We start from the raw sequence: 21,580 nt of genomic DNA on the forward strand, positions 1-21,580 counted from the left end.
TAGAAATGTAATCATAATGTCACTTCAAATTCCAAAAAGCACCCGTCAGACAAACAAACAAAAAAGGAAAAAGAACACTTTTTTTTCTTATAAGATGGTCATGAATATAAACAATAATTGCAGAAGTAAAATTAAACATAGAGATTCAACAAGCTCATAAGATATGATAAGCCGTTTAAATTACGAATTAGCAAGGGACTTTGGGTGCAAAATGAGACTCCACAACCGTCAAACAAACAAAAAATGAAAAAGAACACTTTTCTTATAGTTAGATGGCCATGAGTATAAACAATTGCAGGTGTAAAATTAAAAGCAAAAGGTTTAACAATCCCATCAGATTTGGTAAGACTTTTAAGTTACGAATTAGCGAGGGACTCTGGTAGCAAAATGAGACTCCGCGCCTTTGTTATTTCACCGATTCGTCTAAAGTATACAGAGCTCTGCAGATTCCAAGAGGACGCTTAATTATTATTACTCAACCACCCACCCACACAGATGAAAAACTACGTAAAAAAACTTGAATCTTGTATGAATTAGCGCAACAGCTTTTTACTCAACTCCTTTTTTTCCTTTTTTGGTTTTTGCTCTTTATGTGGACTGTAATATAATTATACTCATTTAGTTGATATTTTAAGTTACAAAGGATGAATTCTAATACTAATAAAACCAATTGATATTGGGCTGTAAGACCAGGTTTCTCTGTGTTACAGGAACACTTTCAGTTTTGAAGTAGTGGCAATAACTGGTTGTTGATAAACTGTCATCTCTTGCAGAATACTTTATAATATAATCTGATAAATCTCACCATTTTCTTAAATAGAATTTCAGTGGCGGATGTTGGCGATCATAAAGACAGATAAGCTCTGATGGAGCTGTTCAGAACATTATGGTAATTGTTAGCGGCAATGTTGCTGTCGTGATAGATGTACTAGGTTATAAACAGGATTTATTTATTTAATTATTTATTTTTTTTTAGTTTTTTGACATTTGGAACTTTCCTTAGGTTTTAACATCAAAGTGTTTTCTCTCAACACTTGGGTAAACGCTGGTTCGGTATGGCATCATCCTATTTTATTGCATTTGCAAGGCAGTAGTTAAGCAATCCATGCCTGAGGTTTCTTGCATAACCACTTTGTTAAAAGTGAACCGAACAAACTCTTGCTTTTTATGGTGTTTATGGCCACTTCTGCAGATGTTCACCTACTTCCTACACATTTTGGAATCTAGGAAAACGGCAAAATTTAACCTATTCCCTTCCAAAATGTCCATTCCTGTTTAACAGCATCCATAAATAACGCATATCACCAAGGCAGTAACGGGTTAAATTCCAAATACCTCAAGAATTGTCACAAATTTGTGAAAACTCTCTCCAAGCTGTTGCCACCTGTAAGGGGAAGAAGGTAATGGACTGCCTACTAGCGGACCGATGTCTCACCACGTGACGTCATACGCGGGAGATTTGAAAAATCGTCCTCTGGGTAACTCATCTTCTTACATCTCGAACAAATCTATCTGGTCAAGTACGTACATTAGTACTTTTTACATTGATTTTACCCAAATTTTCCTATTCCCCTAAATATTGAGTCACACTTTCTGATAATGTGAATGTTAAATGAAATGAAAACACAAAGTAGGCAAACTCAGCAACTCATTTTCATTACTTCTTTGTAACCATTTGTTTTTAGAATACTTACTTTATCTGAATTCCAGTTTTCATGAGTGAACGTTCCCTTACATATAGTTCATTGTAAAGCCAAACGCACAAATCCTAAGCTCTGCATTGTCAACGACACTTCCGCTTGCTTTGTCCGCTAAGGAATTTATTTATTTATTTATTTTTAAGGGCCGTGCGTGCAGTGTCCATGGCTTGCGTAAGTGTGCACGTAACTGTGTTTTATGAGTTCTATTACATTTCAAAACATAAACGGCGGGTCTGGTAATTGTACTGCGCTTTTTGAGGCCAAGATATGTTTTGGTTCAGGATGTTGTCCTGATTCATTGTATGATATATAAGAAAAAGTTATTCTTTCTTGACTCAGTAATCTCTCTCTCTCTCTCAACGGCAAAATCCAGTGCAGTGGAGCCACACGGTTATCAGCTTCATCAGACTGAAAATGAATGATTCATCACCTATGGTTAAATAAAGGACGGTAAGTTTGTTGTTGACACTGAAACAAGTAAAAAATGGCGCCGAAGTTTCTTCGGAACAATCGAGTTTTCTGTACAACGTATAATGCTGAATTAAGCTCTCAGCCACGGTCCATGAAACTTTCAACCGTTGCCCATATAACTATCAGCCACGGCCTGGTTGTGGCCTGTATTGTGGCTCATACAGCGGTGCCAAATGCACGATCATGGCTAACTTTAACCTTGAATAAACGAAACTACTGAGGCTAGAGGGCTGCAATTTGGTATGTTTGATGATTGGAGGGTGGATGATCAACCTATCAATTTACAGCCCTCAGTAGGTTTTAAGATCTGAGGGCGGACAGAAAAATTACGACTTTTACAGAAAACTAAAACAAGAACCTTTCGCCCGTTAAAATCAAGGATGCGTTTTTGCATGAACACAGAGATAACCTTCATGCCACCATTGGCCATTCTGCATTCCACGGGCATGGAACGCTGGAACGCGTGGAATGTTCCTCATTCAGTCTGCTGGCTCTTAGTGCATCATTGTGACCCTTTATTATCCCCAGCAGTCTCTGTATTGCACGCTGAAGTAATGGTTTACATTTATGGGTAAATTAGTCTAACACTGATTCTTATCAATCAGTATTCGATTTACCTTACATCTGCCGAGCTGTTTCTTGCGTAGTGAAAAAAATCATTGCTTTTTTTTTTTTTTTTTTAGAGTTGTGAGGAAGCTTTCTGATTTGAGAGAGAGAGAGAAGAGATAGAGAGAGAGAGAGAGAGAGAGAGAGAGAGAGAGAGAGAATCATGAGGCGGATTCATGAGCTGTTTCTGCGACAACGAGCTTATCACCTCTGAAGGTCATATATATGTATGTATGTATGTATGTATATTATGATATATATATATATATATATACATATATACATACATATATCTATATATATATATATATATAGCCAAAATATAGAAAGGAAGCACTATATTTCAGAGACTGTTGTCTCTCTCTCTGAAGAGAGAGACAGCGGTCTCTGAAATATAGTACTTACTTTCTATACTTTGGCGTTTTTATGGGCTCCTTTTATTAGATGGAATTCTGGTGTAACAGAACAATTTTACCAAGTATCCTATATATATATATATATATATATATATATATATATATATATATATATACTATATATATATTCGTATAATGTCCTTGAATTTGAATATAATCATTGTTCTTTTACAGAATGAACATCAACCAGCACTATTATGGGGCTTCAGTTACACCAAATAGGAAGAAGCCCTTTCACACGACGGGGCTTTCAGTTTCTAAGCGGCGTCCGTTTTTTCTTTTATTTACAATAAAAGAACAACAAACGCTGTTTCTACGAAAGATTTTTTTTCCACTGTTGCTAACCGTATAGAGAGAGTTCCTTTGTTACTGAGAAAATACCTGCTTCTTAAATGGAGGTAACATCAGGTTGATTAGCCATAAATCAAGTCCTTTTCTCTTGATATGGTAGCACATGGTTACGCAAAAAAAAAAAAAAAAAATAAAAAATAAAAAAGGAAAAAAACTGGGAAAGTGATAAAACGAGACACGTCTCAAATACCGGTCCACCATCAGTTAATCAACAAGCAAAAATGCAAATTTTTATGGTTATTTCGTGTTCTTTATGGGTAAACAGGATATAAATTAGGAGGTACTGGTAGGTGCAGCAAAGACGTTCCATTTTTTTTTTTTTTTTTTTTTTTTTGGTCTTATCAAAAATTACCTTTTTCAAAGTTGGAGGTCGTTACCTTCATTTAGTCCCATGATATTACTTATTTAAAGCTTGACCATAAAACGACCGTAGACACTTCCTGGAATCAGACAGAACTTCGAACACTTCGCAAATATATAGGGTTGCTGGCTTTGTGACGAGGACGTGAGGAAGTGAAACTGCAAAAAATAGGAGACGAAAGAATTTAATTAAGTGATCCCTTACTTCCCTCCATAGAGAAAATGGTGAAGTAGTCATCTCCAGTAAAGTAGCCCATTAATTCAGACAACTTTCCAAGATTCTCAACCAACAATAAGATACTGCTCGTTTACAAGCCTGAGTTCTGTATATAATGTGGGTAAAGATAACAACGGGTTGTTAAGGCACGAAGACAGTGTTGAAAGTGAATGTCAGTGAATGCAAAGTCTCACCACTGAATGGAAACCTATACTCTGTTTTTTTTTCATCTGTCCATCGGCCTGTGGTGTTTGTGTATGGTAACACTGCGTCCCGGTAAATAATTACGATGTGTGTAAGTGTTAGGTTAAATAAAAGGATATCTGGGTGTACATTTGCAACTGAAAAGTGTTTTAATAGTTTACTGTATGCGAATTACACCGTTAATATTCGAAATAGGATATTATTATAATTATTGAATGTGAGCTGAATGTAACTATCTAAAGCCCGGGAGGCAGTGTTACCATACAAAAACACCACAGGCGGATGGACAGATGGAAAAAAACAGAGTATAGTGTGGTTGCGGAACGAGCGATCGTAATGGATATATAAGGAATGAAAGTGTTGCTTTGTAGATACCTTTAGGAGTTTAATACTCTGGAAATGGCGGAGTGAAAGGAACTTTTTTTTTTCTATGGGCAGAGAGGCTAGACAGGCGCCAGGAATGCTGCAGAAGCCATGAAACAGAGAAAGTGAAATATCTCAAATGCTTGATGAGTCCGTATGAGCAAAGCTTCAGGAAACTCAAACGTAATCACGTGATCATTGATTTTGCACGTAAGACATCACCAAACATTATAAACACATGGGCCCCCGCACATAAGGGCAAGAGGGGCCGCTCCCCCCCCCCCCCCCCTCAAATCCTGGAAAAATGTGTATATAATACAGGGTGGGCCAAAAGTAGCCTCACAGTTACTTCATGAACTGTTTCTCATTCAAAGTACTCTTCAATAGAAAATTAATACTGTGCCATTAATACATGCTACTTATTTTTATCCTTTTCATGTCACTCATTCTTAAATATGCCAGTTATTCATGTCTGAAAAATTTTATGCGTTTAATAAAAACAAATGTACTGCGTATTACCTGTTTTAACTATGAGGCTACTTTTGGCCCACCCTATATATTACATTTAACTATAACCGTTTTCCTTTCAGTTTACAATATATTTTTTTCAGTTTAAGTAAATTAAAGGTGTCATTATGTATTGTATATGTTTTATATACAGTATATAACTATGATGTTCTCGCCATAAATACTTGAATTCAGCTGAACAGAATATGGAATTATTGAAAAAAAAGGGCAATGTATCATTGTAATTTATCTTTACCGCATCTTGCTTCACTTAAATTATTGGCATTGCAGTTCCACTACATATATATATATATATATATATATATATATATATATATATATATATATATATATATATATATGTGTGTGTGTGTGTGTGTGTGTGTGTACACATCCTGGAACCGTTGTGAGAAATTAATGGAGTATTTGGTTTGTCTCTACAAGAATACTTACGCATTACATAAGCTAGCAATAATAATTTAATCCAGGGGTTGTTAACAGTGGGTATCCATACCCCTTGGGGGTATAGGACTTAATCTCTGGGCACGATGAAGATTTCCCTCAACTGATATTACACAACAACGTCTATTCTCATTTCATCATACGCCAACTACTACCTTTCCCATAATACTAAATCGCAGAAAAATTCTCAAGGTATTTTTGATCCAAGATACAGATTTATATAACGGTCCTTTTTATGTCGTATACTATATAATGTATACTACTTTTTTCAAGTGAAATTTCAATAAACAATTAGAATAATTATTTCCTTATGATTATGAAACCCACATCTTTTTATAAAATTTTTACCGAAAAATATTGCCTCAAACAGCATGACAAAGAAAATAACAATCATGATTGAAAGATAATGAATGTCATCCGAAAATCCATCATTAATTAATCAGTGAGATCTTACATAATCGTGAGAAAGCAGACAGCTGAATGTGGACTGTCATCTGAAAACAACAGATAAACTGATAAAGAACAGAAAGAAACATTCTTCACTTTCTACCTGTCCTTCTGTTCTTCCAAGGATCGTCATGGTCGGTGGAAATCTACGTTGGCTCTTTGGAGCCCTCCTAGGTAATGTGTTCTTTATTATTCCTTACTTTGTCCTTTAAGAACTTTGAAAGGAGGTTAAAGGGATAATATTTTGCCTGACGTCATTCTCTAAGGCTAGCACGTTACATTCACCGGAACAGCATGTTGCGACCCCTGGAAAGGTACCGTAGCCTTCAACTATATTAAATCAAGTGGGGATAACTATTTGAATACCACCTTTTGTTTTATTACTTGTATCAGTATAACTCAAATATCATATTTTCTATTTCATTATAATATACCTTCGTTGACCATCAAAGGTTCTAGCTACCATTTAAAAAAAAATTATTGGTATTGACTCTAATGAATGAATTCCTAGGTATTCTTTACCTAAAGAGGCTTCTGTTCTAAGACGCCAAATTCCTAGAAGAGACAGATGGGAGGAGTCACGTCATCATCTAACCTAGTAAATTTACAGGCTAAATCTTCAGATAAACAATATATTCATTTTCTTCCAGTTGGGATTTTGAGCCAAGGATGTCTAGCCAATGATACAAGCAGCGAAAGGAGCCTCTTAGGAGATAGTCACCCGCCTAGTGGTCTTGAGGTTGTGCTTCGCAAACTTATTTCGGCGATTGATGGATATCAACAGTGAGTTTTAGGAGAATTCTCGTATTTCGGAGTCTTTGATCTTTTGCATATGAGCAGACTTACTACAAACAGTTCCGTTTAATTTCTGTAATGAGTGGAGAAACTGAAGAGATGCATTTCAAACTAACAGAACGTTGGTCTTTACTGTTTATTTTTGGGTTAGACAAGGGGTTCCCAAATCAGGGGTCGGGACCCGAAGTGGGGTCGGAATGCTCATCATGTTGGACGAGTGAGTTACGTGCTCGCCTACCGATTTGGTAGTCCGAGTTCGTTTTCCCGCTCTGCCAACGAGGAATCAGAGGAATTTATTTCTGGTGATTAGAAATTTATATCTCTATATGATTTGGTTCCCACAATAACCTGTAGGTCCCGTTGCTAAGTAACTAATTGGTTCCTAGCTACGTAAAAATGTCTAATCCTTCGGCCCAGCCCTAGGAGAGTTGTTAGTCAGCTCAGTGGTCTGGTTAAACTAATATATACTTAACTTTTTTTATATTTTTCTTCCTTAGGGATGCTCTGTGCACCGTGTGCGTGGATGCAGCGACGATCCTGAGGGAAGCGTATGCTTCTGGGACGCACAAATTCGTGATCGAGCAATTCGTCATTCTCATCTGCAGCGATCTACATCTCTTTCCTCATGATGTCTGCGATGGGATGGTCAAGCTGGAAGCGGTAGGTGAAAACATCGGACTAACTCCTAAACAAACTAATCTCCCTGCTCTTTCTTTGAAGTGCTGTCGTCGTAATCCTAATTCATTCGAAAAGCAAAAACTTAAATTAATACTCAGATCTACTATACTCTTTTCCCTCCTCTACTTGAACCTTTTACAGTTGTTTATCTTATGGATTCATAGGATAGTTACTTGAATATACTCAAATCTAAAGGTTTAATGATGTGTTTACTTTTCGCTGTGGGGTTTTAAACAGCTGGTCTTTTTTTTTCATGATTCAAATTCAGAAACTTCTCAAGGTTACCTTGCTGTCTAGGACACCCGCTTGATAAAACAGCACCTGTGGAAATTCTCATATACTCCCAGATTTGTAAACGCGTCGACGACAGAAAGAAAGACACAATCAGCAATTTTTAGTTATGGTATTTAATCAGAAATTCATATATCGTTGAAATGTATCGATTGTATCGTATATTTTACGTTTATTTTTATCTTATCCTTTTCACGAAATCTCATCAGTTTAGCATTCTTGAATTTCCCAATATAGAGTAAGATATAATGAATCATGAAATCAGGAGAGAATGATCTTTATGTTTAAGGATCGCTTTATCTTAATGATTATGGTTCATTAAAAAAAATAACAAAAAGACAAATGCCCAATAAATCCTCTTTATGTCAGTGCATAGGGACGGAAGAGAAGAGAATAATTGACGAGCACAGAAAGGTAAAAAAAAATATTCATATCTTTCTTCTCCAGGAGAACGTCCTGTACATCCTAAACGCGACGCAGTATGATCTCGAAACCGTCTGCGGCATAATGTTGCAGGGTCACTGCGACAAACGGGAACTAAGTCCTTGGACGCTGCCGATACCCGGTGGTAAACCGCTGCCTGACGACCCAGAGCCTGTTTTGGTAAGATGCCAAAGCAGAATAATTCATCTTCTTAGGTTCCTTCGACGTCTGACAAATTCTTCACAATAGTAGATTCAAATCAACCGTGCATTTGATGTCTAGGCCAGTCCATTACGACGCTCCTGATTGGCTGTTGATAAGCTAATCACATGTTTGGAAACTCTCAGTCTCTCTCGAGAGTTCACATGGGTAGGATCTATGTTCCACCTCTTCTGAGGGATAGCGTCTTTCAAAAGTATCCCCAGGAGAAGTGGAACACACATCCTTCCTGCCAATCAGGAGCGTCGTAAGGGACTGGCCTAGACATCAAATGCACGGTTGATGTGAATCTACTATAGTTGCCAGATGCATTTTGAATATTCGTTGCCTTTGATTTAGGTACACGTATTAGATTACGGGCTGCTCAAGGAGCAAGAGCCCGTGCTGGCATAAGGCCAGCTAAATCTAAAACAACAGCAAAAGAACGTACTAGATACCATTCAAGTGGTTTTGTCTGCTACTATGAGATTCAGGGTCTCTGTAACACGGTTTTTTGGACTTTGCTCCTTGTCAAAGCATCGGATGTAGCTGAAAGTTGACATATGTATATTTTACAACCACACACAAATTTTGTCAGCATTAGCAATAACCTAAACCCGATAGTTTTAATTTTTATAGAGTAAAAATGATCTAGCCGACGCCATGGCCAATGATTACGAGCCAAGAGTCGAAAAACATTCATTACGTAAACTAGGTAAACAAACACCTTTTGACTAAATGTTGCCCCGCCCATCCACCAGACAGAAATTACATCGGCTCTGAAACCCAAAGACTTTATGAATGGCGGAACGATACATAGATGTGGGTGGGGTATCAGTGCTAGCGTAGTAATACTACTGTAGCAGTAGTGCCGCAACAGTATAGCAGTAATATACATGAATTAAAACCAACTGCTGGGATCCTTGAGGATCATTTAGCACTTCTTACAACTATTCGAGAAATTAGTTTTTATAGCCAGAAGTTAAATGTTCTAATCCAACAATGCCCATGGTAGCCTTCAGTGTTATCCTGAATTATAACGAGGCGAAAGTGGGTGGAGCCTCATGAAGTCACCATTCTGACGATAATTATTGGTGAAGGTTTAAAGCCAATATACGGTACCGGCTATTTTTTTCAGTAAATAGGTAGATAGCCAATAAATAAAAATTGCTTGAAATTGGATATAGCAGTTATCAAATCAAGCTTGTCAACTATGTTTTTGGTAATTACCAACTATTCCCTACATCTTGTCAATCTGATTGCGACCTATAAAGTAGACTGTAATTTCTTTGGAAACTTATTTTGGGAGTTAGACTAACATAATCGAAGTGTATTTGTATTTATTAACATATTTTGTTGGTTTGTTCATTATGACAATTATCAGTGTAGAGGTTCCAGAGTTCATAAAGGTGTACTGCTTTGCTTGTATTTAAATTTGTTTGTCATTGTTGCCAGAGGTTTAGCCTTCGTTACGTATAGCCAATCATCCATCGAGAAAGAAGGAAGAAATGATGTCATAAGTTACGTAACGAGCGCGTTCGAAACCTTTTCTCTGAGTAAGTTGTTGGCCCGTCTTCAAAAAGGGTCACTTTTACATTGTAAGTACCAAATTTATTCAACCTACGTAGTGCAGAATACACTCAAAATTTGTGTTGATATAATATGTATTCTGAATAAGCGTTATATCTATGAAATGCATAGATAAAAAGTTATTGCGAAAAAACCGTGTTACAGAGGCCCTGAATCTTATAGTAGTCTTTGTAAATCATTCATAAACTTAGTTTTAGTCTAATGCTAAACTAAAATTTGAGCTTTAGGCGCCAATAAATCTGAGATATCTTTTTGAAATATCCCCGATGACATGAACATAACTATTATATCATGACAAATAAAGCAAAGCTGTATTATTAAAAAAAAAAAAATACTAACATTAAATCACATTATAAATATGTCTCATTTCACGAGAGCATCAAACAGGTCTTAAAAAAAAAAAAAAAATCCGTTAATTTTTCCGTGCAGCCAGCAGCTAACACACTTCGAATCCTGCACATCACCGACTCCCACACGGATCTGCAATACGACGAAGGGAGCGCCGTTGACTGTGGCTACCCTATGTGCTGCAGATTTAAGTACGGGGAACCTCAACCGGGAGAACCAGCAGCAGGGCACTGGGGCGCTGAGAACAACTGCGACATCCCTCTCCGTACCCTGGACGAACTCATCCACCAGGGATCTTTGCTGAAACCGGATCTCGTGTGAGTGGTTTGTACTCAGTGACTGATTGTTTTCGTTTCTAGGACTAGCGTTATAAAAACATTAGTCGTATAAAATTCGTAAGCATCCCTAGAAGCTCGTCAAAGGCACCTTTGCTGAAACCGGATCTCGTGTGAGTGCTTTGAATTCATCATATTCAGTGATTGCTTTCGTTTCCAAGACTAGCGTTATAACAACACTAGTCTTATGAAATTTGTAAGCATCCCTAGAAGCTCGTCAAATGCTCTAAAATTCGAATAGATATTAATATTAATAGAGGTATTCATAATATTCAGTGATTGCTTTTGTTTCCAAGACTAACGTTATAACTACATTAGTCTTATAAAATATTGAAGCATTCCTAAAAGCTCATCAAATGTCCTAAAAATCGAATAGATATTAAAATAAATAGAGGTAAGAATGTTGCAGTTTTCTTTCTGTTCATTTTCTCCCACTTATATGGGGGGTCGATGTTTCTAACAGTTTTCCTCCACATGGCTCGATTACACATCGTCCTCAGATCTTCTTCAACCAGGCGCCTCTATCTGCATCACTCTCCTCTACATGTTTCCACCGCAGCCTTCGTTCCTTTCCTTCTTCCCAATTATCCCATCTGAGTTCTCTTCCAGGTACCTGACGGGAGATATGCCTGCCCACGACGTCTGGGAGCAGACGAAAGCCAAGAACGTCGAAAGTATGAACGCCACGCTGAGCCTCGTGCGTAAGCACATGCCTGACACACCAGTCTTTAACTGTCTGGGGAACCACGAGGGCGCTCCAGTAAACAGGTACAATACAAAATATCAAGAAGAAAAGACTGATTACTAGAGTTTTGCCTGCCTTGTGGGGTATGAATTGTATAATAAACTTCTTTTATCATTATACCATATTCCATATTTCTGTGATGACTCGACAATACTAGTTTTCCTTTCTTTAGCTTTATGTAGACAACGGGTGCTGGATTTTAGTATTTCCATCAACAGAACGATGTTAATTTTGTAAAATAGCATCTAGATGATAAAGCTTGTTGTGTAATATATCAACCTGGCTATAAAGAAGGGATTGATCCACATGGAAATTTCAGAAAATTAGATATCGATTTAAATGACAAACTAGAGACCAGTTACTGCAGGACTTCATGTGACCCATTTTGAAGTTGCGTCATTTCCATTGGTCAAGAATTTTCGGTTTTGATTAGGCCAGGGGATTTCAATATGCAATTGTAATGATTACTCCTAAAAGTGCTATAAGCACACACATTATTACAATGCTTGTATTCACCTGCAGTTCTTTGGCCTATAGTAGCGGGTATACTACGTCCATGACACTGTCAGTCTACATTCGCTATTGATCAATGAAGTCAGTTGTTGGATGAATGACCTCTCCTCGAGCACCATAAAGTGCACACCTCCTGGCCATGATATCACCTCGGTTTTTTTTTAATGTAATGAATTTAGGCCTATGCATTTACTCATATATATCTTTCCCGCATCATCAAACAGTCGGTTATCAAAAACGGAATTGAATAAAAGGACATATATACCTGGGTTTCTTAGCTACTATTTATATATTATTAAACCACTTACCGCAAAATTCACGAAAACATTAACTTCTCACTGACAAAACTGTTCTGCGTCTAGTTTTCCTGTGCCCGCTGTCTACGGCGATGGTTTCAACATGGACTGGCTCTACGAGGCCGCTGTGGCTTTGTGGTCGCCGTGGGTCCCGGAGGAGACGCACGACGACATCCTGAGAGGAGGTTATTTCTCCCACTCTCCGTTCCCCGGATTCAGAATCGTTTCCATCAACATGAACTACTGCGACGTGGAGAACTGGTGAGTGGCTGCAGAGGAGTCTTCTTCTTCTTTACTTTAGTAGGAGATCTGGCTTCTTTTACTGGAGCCAATGTAGGTACTCCCCTGCAAAATCACATCCGAAATACAAATATTAGTCAAGCTAACTTTTATTTGGGGAGGAATATTAGTTTGTTAATATCGTATGTGTTAGCAGTTAAGGTATGGGGTGAATGATGAGTTTATCTAAACCGTATGAGGCTCATTCCGAATTCGTTCAAACAATTTCCATGCTAACCCCTCCCCCGCCAACACCCCCACCCCCCCATTTAAATTGTTTATCATTTTAGCTGGCATCAAGAATTCTCAGTACTGGATGTCTACTGTCTTTTCCCACGGAAGTAATATTCTCATCTGCTGTAGATTTCTAGTGAGGGTCTTAAAATCAAAAGATAGGTGATGTCTAACATGATACTTAAGAGTTGGTGATTGTCTGATGTTATCTTTGCCGGAAAAAAAGCTTGGAGATCCAGTGTCCAGAGAAATATTGTTCTGATTCAGTGCATGAGTCTTTGAAGATATAAAAATTTGTAAAGGCACGCATTGCTTTGACTACTTGATAGTTCTTTGGATTAAATGTCCCTAAAATCTTTGGATACATTGGAATGGAGAAATAATGGAACGGTCCCCTCAACAATTATTATATTTGGGATATTCTGAACAGTATTGCCCATAAAAATATTATGATTATAAAATACAGCTGGTTGAAGCTCTCGTGTTCCCATAAAACAAGCAAAGAAAACGGACACCAATGCGACTATAAGCCTCGATACACGTTACACATATCATGAACTGCTTCTTAACCAAAACTTAAGGTTATTTCAACATTAATAAGTAAATCTGCGATACTCGACTATTTTTCCAAGCAAGGAACCGTAACTCCAAGTTTTATCTCATACAAACACGTCGAAACCAAAACAAAATGCTAAGTATTATCATGTGCATGTGGAGTTTTCCCATTTAGTGACCCGTTCACTGCAGGTGGTTGCTGATTGACAGCGTAGACCCAACAGGTCAACTGCAGTGGCTGATTGACACTCTCGGGGCAGCTGAGGCAGCCGGAGAGAAGGTCCACATCTTGGCGCATTTTCCTCCCGGTGGCTCTTGCGTTGACTCATTCAATAAACTCCTCAACGAAGTCATCACCAGGTGAGGAAATTCATACGTGATTAGCCTTATATTAACGCTGTCTCTGGTCAACGTACTAAAGACATTTTGTATAGCATTTAAAAAAATGAGATAAATCAAAGTCGGGAGATGCGGAGGTACTGATAGTATTTCCAGTCATTTAAAGTGGTATTTTTAGTACTACAACTGACTTCACAAGTTCATTTAGAGTGGTATTTATAGTCCTACAATTGGCTTCACAAGGTCATTTAAAGTGGTATATGTAGTACTACAATTGGCTTCATAGTTCATAAAAGTGGTACCTATTTATAGTACAACTAGCTTCATAAGTTCATTTAAAGTAGTATTTATAGTACTACAACTGGCTTCACAACCAGATAGGTCATTGATGCTGGAAATACACTTTCTATTCAGATATTTTTTTCTAAAATAATAGAACTAATTGATAAAATTATTTTTACTTAGCCATTTTCACAGCCTAGGAAAAAAGCTAAAACTGAAAATTCCAGTTTTCTTCCAGATACGAGTCCACCATCAGAGCCATGTTCCATGGACACACTCACAAAGAAGCTTTCACCGTAGTTTACGACCCGCAGGATACGCTGAGACCCGTTGCTGTCGGGTTCACTGGTCCAGAAGGTTAGTTCCTCTTCTTATAAATCATTCATCCGAAGTTTTCACTTAAATATTTAGATACTTTTCCGAGTGCTGATTCTTTTTAAACTGATTATTTTCATAGTCATTTGATAATTCTTCCATTTATATATTCATTTTTGTTGATGTTTCAGTGTCCTTTGATTCTGTATATCTGTATAATTATCTTTGACTTTCATAAGTTTTTTGCGACTCGGGGCAATTTAAAAACTTGATTGATAATAACTAAAGGGGCTTAGACATAACAATAAGATTTCTTCCAGTGTTGAGGAAGCCTCATTTCCAATGTCCTTTGTAGAGTCATTTCCAATGTCTTTTGTAGGATCCTCATTTCCAATGTCTTTTGTAAGGTCCTTATTTCCAATGTCCTTTATAGGGTCCTCATTGGAAATGTCTTTTGTAGGATCCTCATTTCTAATGTCCTTTTTAGGATCCTCATTCCCAATTTTCTTCGTAGGGTCCTGCAGAGACAGACACCAGCCGGCCTTCAAGATGTACACAATCGACGCCAATCACGAACAGGCCACCTGGGTTTGTATTCCACGCTGAATTACGTAGACAGAATCAAACAACAAAATACGTGTTGTCATTGTATAACTTTGACATCTTCAATCTAGAGGGGGCCACTTTTAACTGAAATTCCACAGCTTTTGGCAGCTGGATATTCAGTAAACCAGAAACACCAGACTTGTGAGTCTGACGACATCCAGGATAAATTTTAGCATGAGATCAAAATTTATTATTTAAGAAAAAAAATGTTAATTCTATTTCTTAACTGGTCCCGAATTCAAATAATTATGGAAAGTAATTTTAAAGCCAAAACACGATATTTAGAAGTTTGTCTTTGAAAAAAAAATTGTTTTCAAATAAACCTTGCTTGTTCTCCTTTTTTTTTTTTGTTTTTAGTTCAAAATAAAAGTAAAAATTTACTACATCATAGTAAAGGCCAGATAAATAATACAGTCCGATATTTAATAGCTTAGTCTAACAAAATAAAGTAAAGACATTTTTTCATGGTCAATTTAAAAACTTTAAAAGAAGATTCGGGTATCATTAAAAAGTTGCGAGATGACGAATATAAGAAATTGTTGCTGTACTAAAGAAAATAAATGAATGAAGCCAAAACCGTGAAATACGAATGGACTCTGATCTTAACGAATTTCTTCTTCTTCTCCAGAGCGTGATAGACATGCAGACCTTCACGATGAATATGACTCTTGCCAACCAGCCAGGAGGGACTCCGGAATTCGTTCAAAGGTAATTAAAAATTCTCACTTGAAGCTTTTTCACATTGATATTAAAAAGCGAAATATGTCCGCAGCTACATTGGCCACCTCGAGGCTAACAATTGACTCAACTGAAGGAATAAATAATGTGATAAAATAGTCACTGCTTCACTTTGTTTGGCATCTTGGGCTTAATTAAAAAAGAAAAAGGTCCTTAAAAACCGACTCGTAAAGCAAAACTTGAAGAGGTGACGGTGGGACTGGAATCGGACTGATTACCAGTTTATTGCTATTATACCCCCCCCCCCCCCCCCTGCCCCACCGCCCACAAACATGCAGAGCAAAGACAGTGTAAGATGATATTGTTGACATCAGTCGTCTGTAGTGGATTAGAGTTAATTAAACATTCAGTTTCTCCAATTTGTTATAGATATCCCATGGGCATCTTTATCTCTGAGTCTTGCATACATCCAGACTGATGTATTGCGTGTATCTGCATATCTAAGTCTCATAAGTGTCTTGCGTTCACGTCTTAAAATGATTGATGTTGCATGAAAGAGCTGATCTCATGCCAGCACGGGATCTTGATCTATACTCTGTTTTTTTTTCATCTGTCCACCCGCCTGTGGTGATCGCGTATGGTAACACTGCGTCCCGGGCTTTTAGGTAAATAAAAGGATATCTGGGTGTACATTTGCAACTGAAAAGTGTTTTAATAATTTACTGTATGCGAATTACACCGTTAATATTCGAAATAGGGTATTGTTATTATTGTTGAATGTAAGCTGAATGTAACTTTCTAAAGCCCGGGACGCAGTGTTACCATACGCAAACACCACAGGCGGGACAAATAAAAAAAAATAAATAAAAAACCGAGTAGAGTAAGCAGCTGCATGTCAAGTTACTCAGAAGTCTCATGAGGATTCCACTTCATCAAACTTGTCTAAAACAGGTACACGTCCCAGGAGACTTACAAAGTCCAGACCTTGACGGCAGGCAGCGTCGATCAGCTGACCCTCAATATGGCCGCTGATAAGGACCTGTTTGCACAATACGTGAGGTAAGTGTAGACTATGAAATGACCAAAATACAAATGTAACCGGTAAAACCTTGAGGTGAGCAAATTATGTTTATATCAAAGAGTGATAAAACTCTAGATTAGAAAAGTCTATGAAAAAAAGATAGTTAAATCTTTACTGACGATATTACAAGGTAGAGACTGACCTTCTTATAATTATATGTATGTTGTTCGCTACTGTGTATTTCTTTTCTAGAAACAAGCACAACTACGACCTGGAGCCAGCTGAGATGTTTACTTGCCCCGAGGATCCTGCTTGCCACAAGAGCGAGCTCTGTGGCATCGTGAATACCCACCATGATATCAGTGACGCCTGCCACAGAATCGAAGCGATCATAGATGGAGGATACTACTAGGAATATTTTCTTGTCGCCATTTTGGTACTCCTTTCACTCACTCACTCATTAAGATGTGATTTCTAACAGGTAGAAAAGATTGTCTGTCTATATAATGGAAAGGGGAAAAAAATGTCCCAGAGCCATTTATACGATGGCAATTGATGCCAGACTCTCATAAATGTAAACAAAGAATCTATCATGAATAAACCTTAAACGATTCCGCATAATGCTTTATTACGCTCCCTTACGATGTATGTCTGGATAATACGGGTTAAAAAAAAAAAAAAAAGCTAAAGGACTTACTGATACATAAACGTTCAGATTATATTTCGTCTCCCAAATCAAGGTCTCAATACTGCTAAAATTTGGTCTTCTGTGTCACACACACTTACATATATATGTATATATATACATACATACATATATACGTATATATATATATATATATATATATATATATATATATATATATATATATGTATGTATGTATGATGTATGTAGTATGTATGTATGTATGTATGTATGTATGTATGTGTGTGTATTTTTTTACGATGATTTTCACCCTTACCTAATAGTAATAAAGTACCTCAATTTTAGCCTTACGTTTAGCTCAGATTTCAAGCACTTTCACATAGCAAGTACAGATTCTTCATAAAAAAAAAATAAATAAATAAAACGCTACCAATGTTTTTCCTTCGATCTGGTCTGCTAGATTTACGAAATTTTTTACATCTTGTTTCGCCTCGTCCTACAAATTTAAACATCTTGATGACTCATCAGTGATACGATTTCAGTGTTCAATACCAGTGTAACAATGACTTGCTTGCTTAAGTATTCCTTTTGCTTAGTGTATTCCAAATTACTCGTATTCCCACTCGTTTGTTGCAGCATTTCCTTGCATTGCATAGACGATGTTTGTTTGTATGGTGTTTTTACGTTGAATGGAACCAGTGGTTATTCAGCAACGGGACCAACGGCTTTACGTGACTTCCGAACCACGTCGAGAGTGAACCTCTATCACCATAAATATACGCGTCTCAAACCCCTCAGTGGAGTGCCCGAGGTGGCAGGCTAAGACCATACCGATCACGCCACTGAGGCGCTCATATCCGATTGCGAATGCTTGTTATGTGAGTCACATGTAAGGTCAACGGTGCCACCCTTTGCTATTGCCAGTGCCATATCCGGTCTAGTACTCCCGGACCCTTTTGTGAAGAGTGTTCTATATTTCCCCTTTGTACAAATCCCTTGCAAGCATCCTATGCTCCTTTTACTGACGAGATTAATCCTGTAAGGTTTATGCGCATATCTACAGCATCATCCACTTGAACAGTAACTTGTGGTAAGTTTTGTGGCACTTTGCTATTGAGATTGATACTTGTACAGTAAGTTGTAGTGACACGCTGCTCTATAGTTGGTTCCTGTATATTTTCTTCTGATTCCCTTTAGTGAATTATCTGTGTTAAATGGACGATTTAAATTTGCACTGAAGCCCGGTTTATTAGTTGGATTTATCTCTAATCACTAAAGTACCACTTTCTGCTCACTGGAGCGTGGCCACCCTTAAGTCAGAGTGTCGTTGACAAGGTTACTTTAGAGCCATCCTTTCAACCGCCCGCCGTGCAACAGTGACCAAACTCTCTCACGTACAGTAAACAAGAAAATCAAATTACCGATTCGTTGGGTGATGGTAAACCATTGCTTTTTTACAATGGCATCGATTAAACTCCTTTGCTGTTTTACTTTTTGTTGTCAACAGAACTGATCTTACTTTTATATAATGTACATATATATATATTATACTTATTATATATATATATATTATATATACTATATATATATATATATATATATATCTATGTTATATATAATATATATATATACTATATGTATATATGATATATATATATATATATATTATATATATATATATATATATATATATATATATATATATATATCATATATATATATATATATATATATATATAATATATATATATATATATATATATATATATATATATATATATATATATAAAATGACAAGGTCTGCAATCTTATGCCATTGGTGGAGGATAGAAAAAATTTCATTTTTACCGTTCATTGTTTAGTAACACCGTGATAAGATATAAATTTAACAAAAAAAAAAAGAAACAGAAATAAATGAATCCGTAATCAAGAGTGTAACAGATAAAGTGATAGAGCTCTAAGACAAACATTTTGCCTTCTGTTGAGGACAGACGCTTAGTTCTGGAAAGTCATGGATGGGCGAAGTTTGCACTGGCTCCTCGGAGTCATATTTGGTGAGTATTTCCATAGGCAAATAATTAACTTACGCCTTATTTTGGATTAAAGAGATCACAGTGACTAATAACACAAAGTCATGGAATATAAATGGCGGATGAGCACATCTGTGTCGAGTTTGTTGTGTTTCGAATAATTCAGAAGATATTTTCAAAATTTTTAGTCATGAGATTAAACGGATATTATGTGATTAATTGAGCCCGAACTGAGGAGCAACGTAGAAATAATAAACTGGTATTTCATATAATTATATGCGCGTACACAATGATATACGTACACACACACGTGTATATATATATATATATATATATATATATATATATATATATATATATATATATATATATATGTATATATATAATCATATATACCAGTCTGCTTCAGAAAACAAACGAAATTCGAAGTGATTTGGAAAGCCAATAGATATCAAACACGCTCAGTTATTTTAAAACATTTGTACGAGAGAGAGAGAGAGAGAGAGAGAGAGAGAGAGAGATAATAAAAGTTCCTTGTATCTTATTTCTTCTCTTCCAGTTGCGATGCTAAGTCAGAACTGTTTTTTGGCTAGCGGCATTTGCGAAAACAACCCCGTTTTGCAAAACAGTTATTTATCAAAACGCCTCGAGGATCTGTTTCTTAGCCTCATGACCCCAAACGATGAGCGTCAACGGTAAGTCTGTGTTTCTATGTTTGTTTGTATGGTGTTTTTACGTTGCATGGAACCAGTGGTTATTCAGCAACGGGACCAACGGCTTTACGTGACTTCCAAACCACGTTGAGAGTGAACTTCTATCACCAGAAATACACATCTCTGACCACTCAATGGAATGACCGAGAATCGAACTCGCGGCCACCGAGGTGGCAGGCAAAGATCAAACCGGCCACGCCACTGAAGCCTTGGTAAGTCTGTGACCAGTTTTCGAATGCAACACTGATTTAAGGAGGCATGGGTTGCTACATAGACGATATTTGTCTTTTCCAAATAATCCTTAAAAGCTCTGTATTCAATAGTGTTTATAAGGATTATAGATATTAAAATCTGATTGTATGATTAAGTGTAGAGCAGTGAGAGAACATGTTTCTGTGAATAATTGGCAAATTTAGTGGTAATCAGAAACTTTTACATAGAAAACCCGTGGTACTATACTGACCAATCTCTTGTTATAAAAAATTTTCAACTAGCTATTCAAAATGAATCATGCAGAGAGCTTTGTAATACACATTTCTTAAAAACCACAACGCAGATTTACGGAATTACGATTAAAGTGCCGGTGAGGCCTTTAGAATTGATCTACTAATCCTTTTTGTGATAAACAGTTACTTGAAGATATTGTCACGAAGACAAAAATACCAGTTTGTTCTCTGCTCTACCGACGCATTAAAAATTTTAACCTCCTTAACGAGAATATGAACAATTAAAAAATCCTCATAGTAGCACGAGTCTTCAAATGGAGAAACAAATCCACAGGTATGTGAATGTACATATATTTCAATTTAAAGTACAGCAAAGAGAGTTTTCGGGAACCTGTTCGGTTCCCCTTAACAATTCCCGAAAGCTATCTTTGCTGTTTTTAAATTGTAATATATATGTACATTTACATACCTGTGGATTTGTTTCTCCAATATGAACAATAATATCTCGTTATTCCCAGGGATGCCTTATGCACAGTGTGTGTAGAAACTGCTGCCGCCTTGAGAGAGGCCTATGCCTATGGACTACCGGTAGAAACCATCGATGAAATTGCTATCTTGGTTTGCAGTGAGCTCCAACTCTTCCCTCAAGACGTTTGCGATGGGATGGTCAAACTGGAGGGGGTATGTAAGAGCATTTCCAGGCATTTGGGTTCGTGAATGTAATACACGTTCAGTCTTCTTTCCTTCTTTGTTTGTTTGCTGCTTTTACGTTGCGTGGAACCAGTGGTTATTCAACAACGGGACCAACGGCTTTACGTGACTTCCGAACCACGTCGGGAGTGAACTTCTATCACCAGAACTACACATCTCTGGCTCGGCAGTGGAATGACCGAGAATCGAACTCGAGTTTTTGCGGCAGGCCAAGACCAAACAGACCACGCCACTGAGGCGCCTTTTCTTTCCTTCTTGAATCCATTATGGATGATTTAATTTAAGCTGAGTCTAACAGATTCGGTATGGTACTAGAAAATTCAAATGAAATCGGACAATTGGGAGAATAAACAGATGAAGGTCACTTTCTCACATCTGATAACAGAACACCTGTGGACGTTCACACGTA

The 21,580-nt window shown here is 37.2% G+C and overlaps 2 protein-coding genes across 2 annotated transcripts in view; both read left to right on the forward strand.

Annotated features, from left to right (window-relative positions):
- Positions 1-6,145: 6,145 nt before the first annotated feature.
- LOC135206923 (sphingomyelin phosphodiesterase-like) lies at positions 6,146-17,239 on the forward strand. The gene is made up of 13 exons (XM_064238420.1): positions 6,146-6,278; positions 6,755-6,887; positions 7,397-7,559; positions 8,316-8,471; positions 10,509-10,744; positions 11,372-11,530; positions 12,383-12,577; positions 13,577-13,744; positions 14,244-14,362; positions 14,835-14,908; positions 15,555-15,634; positions 16,556-16,663; positions 16,878-17,239. Exons 1-13 carry the CDS (start codon positions 6,236-6,238, stop codon positions 17,035-17,037), a joined length of 1,794 nt encoding a protein of 597 aa, XP_064094490.1. The 5' UTR covers positions 6,146-6,235; the 3' UTR covers positions 17,038-17,239.
- Positions 17,240-19,207: 1,968 nt separating this feature from the next.
- The window catches only part of LOC135206829 (sphingomyelin phosphodiesterase-like), a 126,398-nt gene continuing 124,025 nt past the window's right edge, over positions 19,208-21,580 (forward strand). Inside the window, exons 1-3 of the mRNA XM_064238319.1 lie at positions 19,208-19,325; positions 19,861-19,996; positions 20,979-21,141. Coding sequence (XP_064094389.1) covers positions 19,283-19,325; positions 19,861-19,996; positions 20,979-21,141 — 342 coding nt within the window. The 5' untranslated portion in view covers positions 19,208-19,282. The remainder of the gene's footprint in view (positions 19,326-19,860; positions 19,997-20,978; positions 21,142-21,580) is intronic.

The sequence above is a fragment of the Macrobrachium nipponense genome, chromosome 31 (assembly GCF_015104395.2).
Source record: "Macrobrachium nipponense isolate FS-2020 chromosome 31, ASM1510439v2, whole genome shotgun sequence".
Taxonomy (NCBI): Eukaryota; Metazoa; Arthropoda; class Malacostraca; order Decapoda; family Palaemonidae; genus Macrobrachium; species Macrobrachium nipponense.

Coding starts and splice junctions, on each gene's coding strand:
- LOC135206923 (XM_064238420.1), top strand. CDS start 6,236: ATGGTCGGTGGAAATCTACGTTGGCTCTTTGGAGCCCTCCTAG. Junction 6,888..7,396: donor GCGATTGATGGATATCAACA/GTGAGTTTTAGG, acceptor TTTCTTCCTTAG/GGATGCTCTGTGCACCGTGT. Junction 8,472..10,508: donor ACGACCCAGAGCCTGTTTTG/GTAAGATGCCAA, acceptor TTTTCCGTGCAG/CCAGCAGCTAACACACTTCG.